Source organism: Haplochromis burtoni, unplaced genomic scaffold (genome assembly GCF_018398535.1).
Source record: "Haplochromis burtoni strain Fernald_Lab_line unplaced genomic scaffold, NCSU_Asbu1 Contig_303, whole genome shotgun sequence".
Classification (NCBI taxonomy): domain Eukaryota; kingdom Metazoa; phylum Chordata; class Actinopteri; order Cichliformes; family Cichlidae; genus Haplochromis; species Haplochromis burtoni.
Window position 1 is genome coordinate 647,461 of NW_024582664.1, and position 14,598 is coordinate 662,058.

Sequence of the window (14,598 nt, forward strand, 5' to 3'; positions counted from 1 at the left end):
TCTAAATTTGTGACACGCCATTTCCTCTCCAGCTTACGAGTCATCTGCTTTAGGCTACCTGTTTGAGAATTATACCACGGAGTCAGGTACTTCTGACTCTTTCTGGCCACACACAATGCAGACATAAGTGTACACATTAGTTTTCAAATGCTACTGAAAATTGTTTTCTTTACAAATAACTCACTGAACTAACACAGTCAATCCCTTAACATGTTTGTACTCTCTGCTCATGTTGCCTTTATATTAAATAATTTTTTGATTTTTAAAGAACTTATTTTAACACTCAACAACAAGACTGTCCACAAATGCCTCCACGTCACCAAGTCTGCAGCCTCTCATCCATGATCCACATTGCTTCATCACACGTCTGTAGCTCTTCAACTCCAGAACTCTGCTCCTCAGACCTGAGACACAGATCAGCCTGCTTTGGCTGATCTACTCTCGATAGTTTTCCACACCCAAGTCTCGTTTGCTGTTTTACATGAATTTCTATGGGGTCAAAATGACATTGTTGGCAATTATTTTCAATCCCACACGTCCCCATATGCACCATATAATATTCAAATTCCTTCTAAAAAAGTCATGAAATATAAGATGATGATGTTTTACCTTATGATGATTCTACAAGTGAGAGCAGACAGCCCAGAATCTATTCCATCATTAGCAAGTACTATTTGAGTGTAAATAGGCTACTGAAATAGTTTTTATGTCTTGAAAATATCCTATTAGTTAAGTAAACAGCAGAACTGTTGTTATGAACTTGGCTTTACTGTAGGTTGATTATGCCAAACCATTCCCTTGTTTATCTGTAAAATAAGGATTTTTTTTACACAGTTGAAGAATGACAGCTGGTGTATGACTACCATTAGGTCATTATTTCAAACTCATGTAGAGAACAGTAACAAAGAGTGGGTAGCTACAGAGTTAAAGTGAGTAAAATGAGCACCTGCTAATTAACATGGGATTTGGCCAAATAGCTTCATCTTTTAGCCTAGGCGGTTGGTGCTTTAAGCCTGTGGTATCTGTGTTTTGGTAACCCTTTGTGTGTGTGTCTTCAGGCTCTTGGCATGCTCTTCTGGCACAAACACAATATTGAGAAATCTCTGGCCGACTTGCCAAATTTCACCCCGTTCCCAGATGAGTGGACAGTGGAGGACAAAGTGTTGTTTGAACAGGCCTTTAGTTTCCACGGAAAGAGCTTTCACCGCATCCAGCAGATGGTAACCACTTAACACAGCAACATCAGTGTTTCTGATCCAGTAATGTAATGTTTCTGATATTAACAATAAACCATAAAGATTTGGGGGAGGGTACTGTACAAACAGTTTTGAGGTACTGTTTCTATGAAAATATCACATGTTTTGTTTATTTTATTTTATTTATTTATTTTTTGCTTCAGTTACCGGACAAATCCATCTCCAGTCTGGTGAAGTACTACTATTCATGGAAAAAGACGCGTTCCAGAACAAGTCTGATGGACAGACAGGCTCGTAAATTGGCCAATAGGAGCAACCAGGATGAGAGGTACAGCACATAGATCAACACTACTCCTTGAATCTGACTATAGTCCTTTGTTTTGAAAAAAAAAGTTTTCTCTTTTTTTGCTGAAAAGAAGGCATTTTGTCTCGTCAAAGCGCAAAGCACTCTGACACCCATTTATCCACAGTTTGTGGACATACCTCAGTTAAAAAATCTAGGGCGACAAGAGAGCATTTGTTAAGCAAAATGCCCGTCTCACCTGTTAAGCAAAAAGTCCGTCTCACAGTCAGACCTACCTGTCCCTGTCTGGAAATTGAAACTTTCCTGGGACATTTTGGGAATTTTTATGCAGAAACCATTGCAGACTCATGCCCTTCAGATCTTTTTAAATATGAAAAATCATTAAAATTGTTACTTAATGTGTCTGTTTTTATTGACTGACCTCCATCATCATTTCAGTTACCTAAAAACGTAAGCTCACAAAGAGTTAGTTTTGGATTCTACTGCGTCGGTGTGAGGTTGCTGTTGTGTGACGACATCCAGTGATTGGATTTTGGCTTATTGTTGCTGCAGTGATGAGGAGATACAGGATGCCAATCCCATTGAAGCCAACGACAGTGACTATGACCCCAGCAAGGAAACTAAGAAAGAGGTAATTTGAACACACCTAATTCCATTTTTTTTGTTAAAACCTTTGAACTTTACCATATACTGCTCACAAAAATAAAGGAACACTGTTGAATCAGAGTATCTGAAATACCAAGAGTTGGGCATGACTGAGTTGGTAATGGATCAGTGATGGTCTGGAGAAGTATATCCATGGAGGGATACGCAGACTTCTACAAGCCAGGCAAGGGTACCAGTATATCATTTGGGCATCTTTGGACCCACTGTCAGGCGTAGGGTCGTGGGGGTCCTTCTGGTGCACGACAGTGCCCGGCCTCATGCTGCAAGAGTATGCAAGCAGTTCCAGCAGACAACCTGGACAGGTGGCAAGTCTGCCACAGGGCTAACACATAGAGACAGAAAACCATTCACGCCAACATTCACACAGGGTTATATGTTAGGTTACATTTTTTTCCCTTCTTGGCAGTTATGTGTTTTTGGTTTGGTTTGTTTTGGGGGTTTTTTGTTTGTTTGTTTGTTTGTTTGTTTGTTTTTTTTGGGGGGTTGTCACCCAATATTCTTTTAGTTCATCTGAAGACATACATAGATATTTTATCCTGTACTGGTGTAAGACAAAATGATTACACGAAAACAAAGAACATAAATAAAAAAAAATAGGAAATAATAACTTCAGAGCGGGTTTTGTATTCTTATTGTTTTTTGTCCCTCCGTTTCCCTTCTCTTCCCCTGGTCTGTTGATTTCTGCGGTGGCAGTGGTGATCTTTTTCCTGTTTTTCCAGTTGGGCAGTATTGTTATAGATAATTTCATTGTGTATTCTGATTCCGATTCTGATTTCGATTGTTTTCTTGGTGAGAATCAGGGCCACAAGAAGGGGTGTTCTGATCTGTTTGGAGTTTATGCTTCTTCTAGATCACCAAACAGAGAACGGGGCATTGTGGGATGTTGTGGTCAAGGATGTGGGATAATTTGGTAGTTGTTTCTTTCCAGAAGTTTTGTATTGGTGGACAGAGCCAGAATGTGTGAAGGTGGTCATTAGTGGTGTTGATTGTGCAGTTTATGCAAACTCTGATTCAGTCAGTCCCATGACATGTATCTTTTGCTGTGTGAGGTGTGTTGTATTACTTGTATGTTGGTGTTGTTAGACATGATAAAAATATTATTGCGGACTCTATTGTCATTTGTAAAATAACAAATGACCAAGTTCACAGGTTAGAGTTAAATGTCAACCATATATCTCTTATCCATCCTTCCATTTTCTTCCACTTATCCGGGGCTGGGTTGCGGGGGCAGCAGCCCAAGCAGAAAAGCCCAGACCTCCCTCTCCCCAGCCACCTCCACCAAGGCGTTCCCAGGCCAGCCGAGAGATATAATCTCTCCAGCGTGTCCTGGGTCTACCCCCTCCTCCCGGTGGGACATGCCCGGAAAACCTCGCCCAGGAGGTGCCCAGGGGGCATCCTTGTCAGATGCCCGAACCACCTGAACTGGCTCCTTTCGATGTGGAGGAGCAGCAGCTCTACTCTGAGCCCCTCCCGAATGGCTGAACTCCTCACCCTATCTCTTAGGGAGAGGCCAGGCACCCTTCGGAGGAAGCCCATTTCTGCACCTCCTGGCCGCCACCCGACTCACATTGCACCCGACCCCTATGGTGCCTCCTGTGGGTGGTGGGCCTGCAGGAAGATGGGCCCATGTCCCTTTTTCGGGCTGTGCCCGGCCACCAGACGCTCGCCCTCGAGCATCCTCCCCGGGCCTGGCTCCAGGGCGGGGCCCGAGTAACCCTATCCCGGGGAGGGTGAACTGTTCCCTCGATGGTCTTTTCATAGAGGTCTTCTGAATCGCTCTTTGTCTGGTCCCTCACCCAGGACCAATTTGCCATGGGAGACCCTACCAGGGGACAAAAGCCCCCAGACAACATAGCCCCTGGTATTCCTCGGACACACAAACCCCTTAACCATGAAAATGTAGTGATTTGCAGAGGGGAATCTGTTTTATTCTTGATATTTACAGTGGAGCAATTTGTATATATTAGTGCTATTTCTTACATTTGTAAAATGTAATATATTGTATTATTTAATTAGTTTAGTCATTTACTGTTACTGTCTTGGAGCAACAGTAACCCACATAATTTCCTTGAATTAATTAATTCCATAAATTCCAAAATGGATTATCTGCATGGATGTTTAGGTCTTTTTCCCATTTGTTGATTGGAGTATGTGGTGCATTGTCATTAGAGAAGTGATTCTCAAACTTTTCAAAATGAGTGCCACCTCATAAAATATATGGCTCTTAAAAGTACCACCCTTATGACTGACATTAAAGGCCAGTAGTATTGGCCTATATAACACCATTTACACGAGACAATTAATTTCTTATATGAATGTTATTTATTTTAACTGTCATAAAAAGGATGTGACAAGGGATAATAATAACAACTGTACTGCATTAAAAACATTCACAGCAGGTGGGATATCCGTTCTTTAAGTGATGAGGTATGAATAAACTACTCTGCGTTTATCAAGGCTGTTGTGTTTTTAATATGTTTTAATGCTTTGTATCTTGTTTTATTTAATCAGAAAAAACCCTTAAAAAAAGGCAGCGATCACTGTTGGCCTTCTCGGTTTTTATTACCACTGTTCATTTTAAACCTCAGTTTTTAAAACCTTTCGATGTAACTACACCCCAGCCCATGCAGCAGTACAATAATAACTAACCTCGTAATGTGGATGGATTATCGCAGTTGTTCTCCTAACTGAAGTTTGGTCCGTTTACACCATCACGACATGCGATTGCATTTGTCCCTAACCATCGGGAACCCTCGCGTTAACTTTTATCGAATGGAAAAAAGTTAGTGTTCGTTCTCCAGCTTCACTGTGTTAATGTGTTTGTATTAAGCTAACCATAGCTGTGTAGCTAGCCACCATGTAGCACATCATTACATACCAGCTAGCCCAACTTCAGTAACTCTACAAACGTCACTGCTTTTTTAGTTTTCTGTCTTCATTTATGTCGGAAGTGATAGCAGAGCTGTATATTTGAGGGATTTCTGAAAAATTAAATCAGAACATGGTATATTATTTCATCTTAAAAATTTTGCGGCAGACTTCCCGCATACCACCAGAGGGAGCTCACATACCACCAGTGGTATGCTGGATATTAGTTTATTTAGTTTTGTGTTTTTAATGACTTTGCAGTTTTATTGTTGCTGTCTAGTAGTGATGGTTGTAAGAAATTATCAAAAATGTAATTTATTTGCAGTGAAGTCAGGGTTATCCCATATGGGTGTTTGAGTTGTAGGTGAGAATATAGTGTTTTTTATTTTATTAATCTTCCACCAAGCTATTGCACTTGTGATGTCTGATTGTATTGCTTATAAATGGTAAATCTTTGATTGATATGTCTTTAATAAAACTTCATGTGTCAGGGCGATCGTGGCTCAAGAGTTAGCAGTTCGTCTTGTAATTGGAAGGTTGCTGGTTCGAGCCCCGGCTCCGACAGTCTCGGTCGTTGTGTCCTTGGGCAAGACACTTCACCCATTGCCCACTGGTGGTGCTCAAAGGGCCCGGTGGCGCCAGTGTCCGGCAGCCTCACCTCTGTCAGTGCACCCCAGGGCAGCTGTGGCTACAATGGAGCCACAGCTGCCCTGTAAAGCGCTATACAATTACAGGCCATTGACCATTTTACAATCAGATTGTTCGATGTCCATCCATGAATGAAAGTGATGGGTTGAATGTATCCATTTGATGAGGGATTGTAGTTAGTTGGTTAAGAAGTACTGGCGGAAATTTAGTGCTTTTAGGCCTCCTTGAAGTTTTGATTGTTGTAATGTTGTTAGTTTTATTCTGGGCTTTTTTGTTTTCCAGTAAAATGATGGTGTTATTATGTCATTATGTAATTTAAAAATTAATGTCATTTTGTATTCAGTTACGCTTGAAATTAGTGATGGAAGTCAAATATATCATAGTAGATTTTTCCATAGACTTCTATTACATGGGCTTCTTTTTGTAATTGTTTTATAACCTTGTATGCAGTAGGAAAAATGCAGAGTTAAGACACTTCTATAATGACTCGGACAGTTGAGAGTAGTCTCAAAGTGTATTTTTAAACTTTAAAGTTGAGGACTTTGATATTTTTCCCTTAAAGAAACAGTAAAAAGCAATAAATGTCCATGCTCCAACTCAAGGCTTGCCAACAGATGTACAGACAGACAAATTAAGGCCATTATTGATGTACCTCCTGAAAGGAACATATTTAGTAAATAATGAAACCTTTTTGTAAAAAACCAAATTGATGAAAATGTAATGGTTTAATTCTAAGGTTGTGTGTAGCAGGCTATAATGAAAAAAAACAAACAAACAGGTAAATACAGCCTTGGATGAGCAACAAAACATAACATATTATGCCATGTTATTATTTATTTAAAAACAATTAAGCCAAAATGAAGGAGCGACCTGGGAAAGGTTAAGTGCAGCCTTATTGCTTACATAGAAATTAAAAACGTAAGCAGCAGCCAGGTACCTAACAAATTCACATTCAGTTGATTAACTGATCATCAGCAAGTGTGAGCACTTCTATAAAAGCAGAAGTTTTGGCTCCTGAGCTTTCAGAATTAGAATCAACTTTATTTGGCCAAGTTTGTGCACACAAGCAAGAAAGTTTGCTCCCATTAACTTTACCTATTTAAACTATTTTTAAATAGGCATATACAGACAAGAAAAATATAAATACGAAGAGAAGATAAAAAGAAAACCTCAATGTACTGAAGCAATAATGTAAAGAAGAGTGGGTGACAACTCCTCCATAACAAAATGAAAGATATATTCATTATATTTCAAATTACTGCTGCTAAAGGTAGGCTGACAGATTATTGCGTGATGCCGTATATTTCGCATTTTTATTCACTGCTTCAGCATTTTAGTTAGTTGTCAATGCTATTTTTAAGGCCTCATATAACTAGACTTTTATCAATGTTTAAAATCATTCTCTTACCTTCAGAACCAGGCAGAGCCCCCAGTGCCAGGATCTAAGGTAGCTTTGGGTCGTAGGGAGCATCAGACCCTGCAGCACCGGCATCACCAACGCTCCCGCTGTCGTCCCCCCAAAGGCATGTACCTGACCCAGGAGGATGTTGTGGCCGTCTCCTGCAGTTCCTCCGCTGCAAACACCCTTCTGCGTCAGCTGGATATGGAGCTGGTGTCTCTCAAGAGACAGGTAGCCCTCATCCACTTGACTACTGAACTACTAAACCTAAAAAAAAAATTGTCTCCTCACATCAGACACTGGTTGCAAGTTTTGTTTGTGTCAAAATAACCCATTAATATTTGTCTGTGCAACCGTGGGAATATGTTGAACTACTAACAGTTGTAGCCCCTTGGTAAGTAACAGAATGCTTAGCAGCATTATTCTTTGTTTTTAAAATACATCAGAGAACACTGTTGAGGTTATAGTCAAAATAACTTTTGCTGGATGTACCGCATACATGTGTGTGTTAGTTTACATTTTGAAATGGGAGGGCTTAAATTTGATCCAAGTGCTATTTATCACCCTTCCTGTAAATATTTAGAGAGGTCTTCACGGTTGTATTGATGTACGGAAACTTGAAATGCTTAAAAAAATGGCACTACAGCATGTAAAAATGATGATACACAGCAATCACAATGTACTGACATCAGTGAAACTAGAAAGACATATAAAGAGATTGTCAGACTTAATAGACTGTCACATAACCCACAGGTAAGTGTAGTTAAGCACTAACAAACAGAGTACAAAATAAGCATCCTGTAGAAGTAATACAATTGTATGAAACTACTACACTTGTAAAGAGTGAGAAAAAAAATGTTGTAAAACACACTAGTGCAGTCATGCTTTCTCAAAGTTCTCTGCACTTCCTGTTTCCTCTTTCCAAATATTAAAATAAAAACTCTACACATTTCTGACAGCAAACAACCAAAATACAATTTCCATGGCTATTTATTTGTTTTTATTACTTTATTTTTCAGAAAATATTCATTTCAGTTTTGTGGTCATTTCTGTCACACTGGCCTAAAAAGTCTATATAATCCGACTTTTAATAATTCTTCCAATTTGTCCACCCGTCAGTTATAACACCTGCAAATTTGTCCCATTTCAGCCCAAACCTATCCAAGCATTTAGCTCCATGAACAAATTAGTCCTTTTGAATGATTTCTTTCATTGAATGCGTTCTGCCAGCTCGTCCATAATCTCGAACTCTTTTGTTATCCCACACACAAAGATGAATAACTGCATTTTGTCATCAACATCACAACACTTGTCCGTTGCCAAGAAGAAAAGGCCAAAATTGTCCAGTTTGTTTTTGAACTGATGCTCCTGATTTCCTGCAACGTCTTTATTGTTTGTCTTATTGTTTGGATTGACTAGAGAAGGGCACATTTTCAAATGCGTCTTTTTTCAGGTCATATTGGCACAGCAATGTCCAGGAAATACTTTTTGATAAACTCACCATGAGAGAACTGTTTACTAACTGTTTTATTCAACTTTATGGCAAAAAACCAAAAACTTTATGGCAAAGCTCACCATGTCTGCTACATCCCTTAATGTCTAAAGCTTGGTAAAAAGTCCCTGTTGCTTTTGCAGTTTTGCTAGCAAATCTTCACATCCATTCCCACGCTGTATCAGTCAAGTTCTTGTATTTCTCTGTATAATGGTGATTCAAAGGATAATTCTCAAACACAGCAAACTGCTCTCCACAAACAAAGAACACAGCTTTACCTCTTACTTCAGTTACTAAATACTCTTAGACCATACAACTCTACATTCTGCATCAAATTTTGTTTTTTTTTCTATCGAGGTTAGCATACATCCCTCGTAAATGTCTGTTACAATATATTCGTAGAGAAGCTGCATTTGTTTGGACACACTGAAGTATGTCAACTAAAAAAAAACCTAGTGACCTTCAGAATGACAGCAATAAAGTTTGATAAATATTTCCTCAACGTTCTTCTGTTTTTTGCATTCTCTTTATTATAGACTTTTTTCAAAGACAGAGTTTATCAAAGAGTATTTGGCAGCTGAAATGGGACAAATAAATGCTAAATACTTATTTACATTTGAATCCTACTTTCCTACTGACTTCATACAGCCTGGACAAGGAGCAGACAATGCCCAGGTCTGATATAGGTGATGGTGTTTCTTCAGTATGATGTGTAGGAGGCAGGACAAAGGTCACGCATCTCTGTGGAAATTTATTGAACAGTTACCACAGCTGTTCTGATATGGGTGAAATTGGACATCACAGATTTTTTGCACCATGAATCTGAGATGGTAAAAAATGTCCAATCCAAACGACTGGGAAATGGCCAATCCCAGTGAGACATCTGAAAACAGCTTCAGGTTTTAAAGGGTTTTCTGGGAGTTTTGTTAATTCTCACCTTTGACTTTCTCGTCTATTCTTCAGGTCCAGAATGCCAAACAGATGAACAGTGGACTGAAACACATGTTGGAGTCTGGGATCGAAGACTTCAGACTACCTGAGGTACAAATACACTGAAGATGACTGATATTATGATGATTAAATTGCATGAAACTCCTCAGTTGAAGCCATTTATGGTAATGAGTTTTCTGCTATGATAAAGTTATGTTCTGATAAAGTATATATGTAAATGAGGATCCCTGTTGTGGAAAGTAGAAATGTTTTTATATCTTTTAGTTTGTCGTGTGTTTTAACTTTAATATTCAATATTGTAGTGTAACCAGAAGGTGAATGCCCGCTGGACTACAGATGAGCAACTCCTGGCTGTTCAAGGTAACCTCCATGTAGAAAAAGCAGCTGCTTACAGGTTTTAAAAGTAAAATCCACCAAATGGCATACATGAAAAAGAACTTCTTGGCTTTTATATGGGCTGGTTCTCACTCTTACAGCCATTTTTGACCACAGCAGCCAGTTGTTTTCAAAGAATAAACTTTAAAAATCCACTGTGAACAACTTTTCAGCACCAAGAAGTAGATTACATTTTAAATTCACTCTTTATTTTACTCTATCCAGCTTCTATATATATATATATATATATATATACATTAATTACAGTTATATATATATATATCATATATATATATATATATATTATTATATAATAAATAATAATATATATATATATTATATTATTAAGTATCTTATTTTTATTTATATTTATTTAATATTTTATACCAAATTACAACAATAGTCAACTCAAGATGGTTTATATTGTAGGGTTAACCTTACATTACTTTTTAGGGTAAACAATGAGACAACCCCATTAATCAGACAACCTCGTGTTAAGCGAGCACTTGGCGGCAGTGGAAAGGAAAAACTCTCTTTTAACAAGGAACACACCTCCAGCAGAACCGGGCTCAGGGAGGGGTAGCCATCTGCCATGGCAGGTTGGGGTTGAGGGGAGGGAGTTTTGTCAAAAAGAAAAATTTGAAGCCTAATTGTAAAGTAGCAAGGGTGTCTGTCTCCTGAATACAAACTAGGTGCTGGTTCCACAGAAGATGGGCTGAAAGCTGACCGCTCTGTCTCCCATTCTACTTTTTAAATATCCTAGGAACCACCAGTAAGCCTGCTGTGAAACAATGAAGTGCTCTGTTGGGGTGCACCTTCCCCTCCAAATTAGACAAGCGTCATCAGTGCAGGTCTTTAAGTCCAGATTGAAAACCTATTTTTATTCCCTGGCTTTTAACTCTGTAGGAAACTGACACCTTCTTATTTATTTTATTGTATGTAATGATTTTATGGTATTTTTAATTTGGTTGTTGTTTTGATCTGTGTTGTTCAGCACTTTGGTCTGCCTGGTGTGTTCTTAAAGTGCTATACAAATAAACGATGATGATGATGATGATGATGATGATGATGATGATGATGATGATAACAGATTATCACAGTTAGAGCCTAACTGGTGAAAATAGAGGAGCATTTAAAAAAAGGAGCCAGAGGTGAACACCAGAGCTAAAAGTGACTACATTTTTACTTTATGTACAAAAACATACCTCTAAACTGTAATGACTGCTAAATGGTGCTCTCATCCATTTATGATTCTTTCATTGCATATATTTGTGTAACTTTAAAAATCCATCTGTGTTGTTGTACAGGTGTCAGGAAGTATGGAAAAGACTTCCAAGCCATCGCAGACGTAATCGGTAATAAAACGGTAGGGCAGGTGAAGAACTTTTTTGTGAACTACAGGCGGCGATTCAACCTGGAAGAGGTCCTGCAGGAGTGGGAAGCGGAGCAGGGAACCAAAGCTCCCAATGGAGACAGTGCCACTTTGGGAGAGGAGGGAAAGAACAGCTCAAACACTCCATCAGGAAAGAGCACAGATGAAGAGGATGATGAGGTGAGGCTTCGTGAATTTAGTCTTGATTATTATTGAAATCATACTGGGTGGTGTTAGTAGATGTTTGAAGACACAGTTATCCAGTTTGAAGTCCAGTTATCTTGAATTTAACCATTCCTAGAAGTTAGTGGTTTTTCATTCTCTAATGTTATGTAAATTATCTTGGAACTAACTTCCAGAGCAGGAGTATCTGCTTGACTTGTGTAAGTAACTCATTTTTGTTCTATGCAGGGTCAAGTCACTTCATTAGGTGCATCCCCTGCTGCCTCTTCATCATCTTCAGCTCAGACTCCAATGATATCTAGTACCTCCTCCTCTTCCCTTCACCAACCCCCTCCCCTTCTGCGCCCCTCCCTCCCTGCCACACCTTCTCTGCACCGTCAGCCCCCACCACTCCAACAGCAAGCCCGCTTCTTGCAGCCCCGATCCACGCTGCAGCAGCCCCCGCCTCTCATCCGTCCCTCCCCAATGCCACCCCGCCTTAACCCCCGACCTTCTGGTCCCTTGACCCTCAGTGGAAACCCTGCAGGGTCAGGTCTAAGCTCTGCCCAGCAGTGCTCCAGCCTGACTGTCCACCAGTCGGACACAACCTCATCTTCCTCTATCCACTAACAAATACACACTATTTTTGTTTAAGAAATGTCTAAGTCTTAACCTAAAGCTGTCTGAAAGACTGCTGCATTCAGGTCCTGTGGGAATATCTGCATATCCCTCAAAACGTTAACAGTGACTTTCATTGCTACTGCTAATAACCAGTTCTTTTATGACATAGTGATAGACAGTCAGGTGAAAAAGAAAGTACAATCTCCTTCAATTCTTAGGTTTTAAGTATTGGGAGAAGGGCTGTCATGATACTTAAATTTAATAACAACCCCAGTCACGATATAATAAAAAAAATCATCTAGACCTTCATGTGGCTCTAAAATGATTTCAATAAAACATTAGATGAACAACAACATTTTACAGTTACACATGACATACACTACCTTCAAAGGTTTGGACACACCTTCTCATTTAATTGTTTTTTCTTTATTTTCATGACTACTTAAATTGTAGGTTCTCAATGAAGGCATCAAAACTTTGAAGGAACACATATAGAATATATATGTAGTAAGCAAAACAGTGTGAAATAACTCAAAACATGTTTTAGAATTTAGATTCTTCAAAATAGCCACCCTTGCCACTCTTAGCATTCTCTCGATTAGTTTCATGAGGTTGTCACCTGAAATAGTTTTCCAACACTCTGAAGGAGCTTGCAGAGATACTGAACACTTGTTGGCCCTTTTGCCTTTACTCAGCGATCCATCTTATCCCAAGCCATGTCGACTGGGTTTAGGTGAGGTGACTGTGGAGGCCAACGCTCCATCACTCTCCTTCTTGGTCAAATAGCCCTCACACATGTTGCTGTAGGATGGTGTGGAGCCATGCTGGTTCAGTGTGCCTGCAATTTTGCAAAAATCCCTAACAGTGTCACCAACAAAGCACCCGCAAACAATCACACCTCCACCTCCATGCTTCTCCATCAGTTCTTAAAGTCATGATAGACTGTCATGTCTCTTTACTTAGCTGCTTGGTTCTTGCCATAATGTGAATTCTACCAGTTATCAAATAGGGCTATCAGCTATGTACGAACCTGACTTCTGCACAACACAACTGATGGTCCCAACTGCATTAAGAAGGCAAGAAATTCCACAAATGAATCCTGACAAGGCACACCTGTGAAGTGAAACCATTTCAGGTGAATACATCTTGAAGCTCATTGAGAGAAGGCCAAAGGTTTGCAGTGCTGTCAACAAAGTAAAGGGTGGAAGCTAAAATATAAGACATATTAGGAGTTATTCTCATTTTTTTCTTTGGTGCATAATTCCATAGATTTTGCTTCATATATTTGATGTCTTCAGTATGTATCTAAAATGTAGAAAGTAGTAAAATAAAGAAAAACCATAAAATGTGAAAGTGTGTCCAAACTTCTGAGTGGCGTTGTATAGGCAGGGCTGCACATAAGTGGTCCGCAGGTGCGTATGCGCTGTCAAAATAAAAAACACGCACCAGATAAGAAGTTGCAACGCGCGTTTGCGTACATAAGATTTTCTGGAGGAGAACAGACAATTGTTTAGAACTCTTAAAGAAGTCGAAGAAGCAAGCTCCTTTAAGCAATTACTTTGGTGTTCCTCCACCTCCAAAGAAATGTCAGAAAGAGTCCGAACCGTAAAAGAAGCACGTATTCTCGGAAAAGCGGTTGCAGGAGGTGAGCTGGCTTCACACAAATGATGAACGCACAGAGATGTGGTGCAGAATATGCCGTGAAAATCCCACTCGGACAACTTCTTATCTGGTGCGCGTTTTTTATTTTGACAGCGCATACGCACCTGCGGACCACTGATGTGCACCCCTGTGTATAGGAATGGGCTTCATAGCTGGTATGAGGTGTTAGGATATGAGGCGTTTGTCATGTGTTGTTGTTCATCTACGGTTATATTTATCACATTTTTAGACCAACCTTTTAGATCTCCTAATGACAGGATTATTTCCCAATACATAAAACCATAGAACTGAAAGGAGGTGTAATTTCTTTTTTATATGAATGGACAGGCAACACATTTGTACAAAATATGAACTTAAGTTTTTAGTCTTTAATATTGTGTGCTGGGTTCATATTTGTCTTTCAACCAGTACATGTAGTTTCATGTCTACTACACATACTGGTTGAAGGGTAGGTTTTAAAGTTTTTGTTTTGAAATGAACAAACACTTTTGGAGTCTTTGGCTTGAAAGTCAAATGCATGTAACAAAGTGTGTTGATTATTAAATGAGAGCTTTGTCATCATCACCTATTTCCCTAATAGAAAATGTGGTATGCCAAAGGATTCAACCCTCTATCCTTTTGTTGTCAGCCCTTTATTTTCCTTGGACACAACTTAATTAGCAGCAAAAATTCAGCATGGCAGAAGTTAGTCATCTATAGAAATCGACTTGTTGATATAAGACAATTAAGAGTCATGTTAGCAGCTCTGTCAGGCTGTATTTGGGTGAAGCTTTGAGCTACACTACACATTTCCAAAATTATTCCGTCACCCATCCAACGCATTGAGTTAAGGGGTTCCACAGGTGTATAAAAGCAAATACCTAGGCATGCAGACTGCTTCTG

At 39.4% G+C, this 14,598-nt stretch overlaps 1 protein-coding gene across 2 annotated transcripts in view; it reads left to right on the forward strand.

Moving 5' to 3' along the window:
* Positions 1-13,542, forward strand: part of rcor3 (REST corepressor 3) — a 26,939-nt gene extending 13,397 nt beyond the window's left edge. The window contains exons 5-13 of one of the 2 annotated variants that reach the window (XM_005941242.3): positions 1,059-1,220; positions 1,400-1,524; positions 1,939-1,950; positions 2,053-2,131; positions 7,097-7,312; positions 9,537-9,614; positions 9,827-9,884; positions 11,207-11,451; positions 11,683-13,542. In XM_005941242.3, the coding sequence (XP_005941304.1) occupies positions 1,059-1,220; positions 1,400-1,524; positions 1,939-1,950; positions 2,053-2,131; positions 7,097-7,312; positions 9,537-9,614; positions 9,827-9,884; positions 11,207-11,451; positions 11,683-12,063 (1,356 nt within the window). In that variant the 3' untranslated portion in view covers positions 12,064-13,542. The remainder of the gene's footprint in view (positions 1-1,058; positions 1,221-1,399; positions 1,525-1,938; positions 1,951-2,052; positions 2,132-7,096; positions 7,313-9,536; positions 9,615-9,826; positions 9,885-11,206; positions 11,452-11,682) is intronic. The other variant, XM_005941243.3, reaches the window with a different exon arrangement.
* Positions 13,543-14,598: the final 1,056 nt, after the last annotated feature.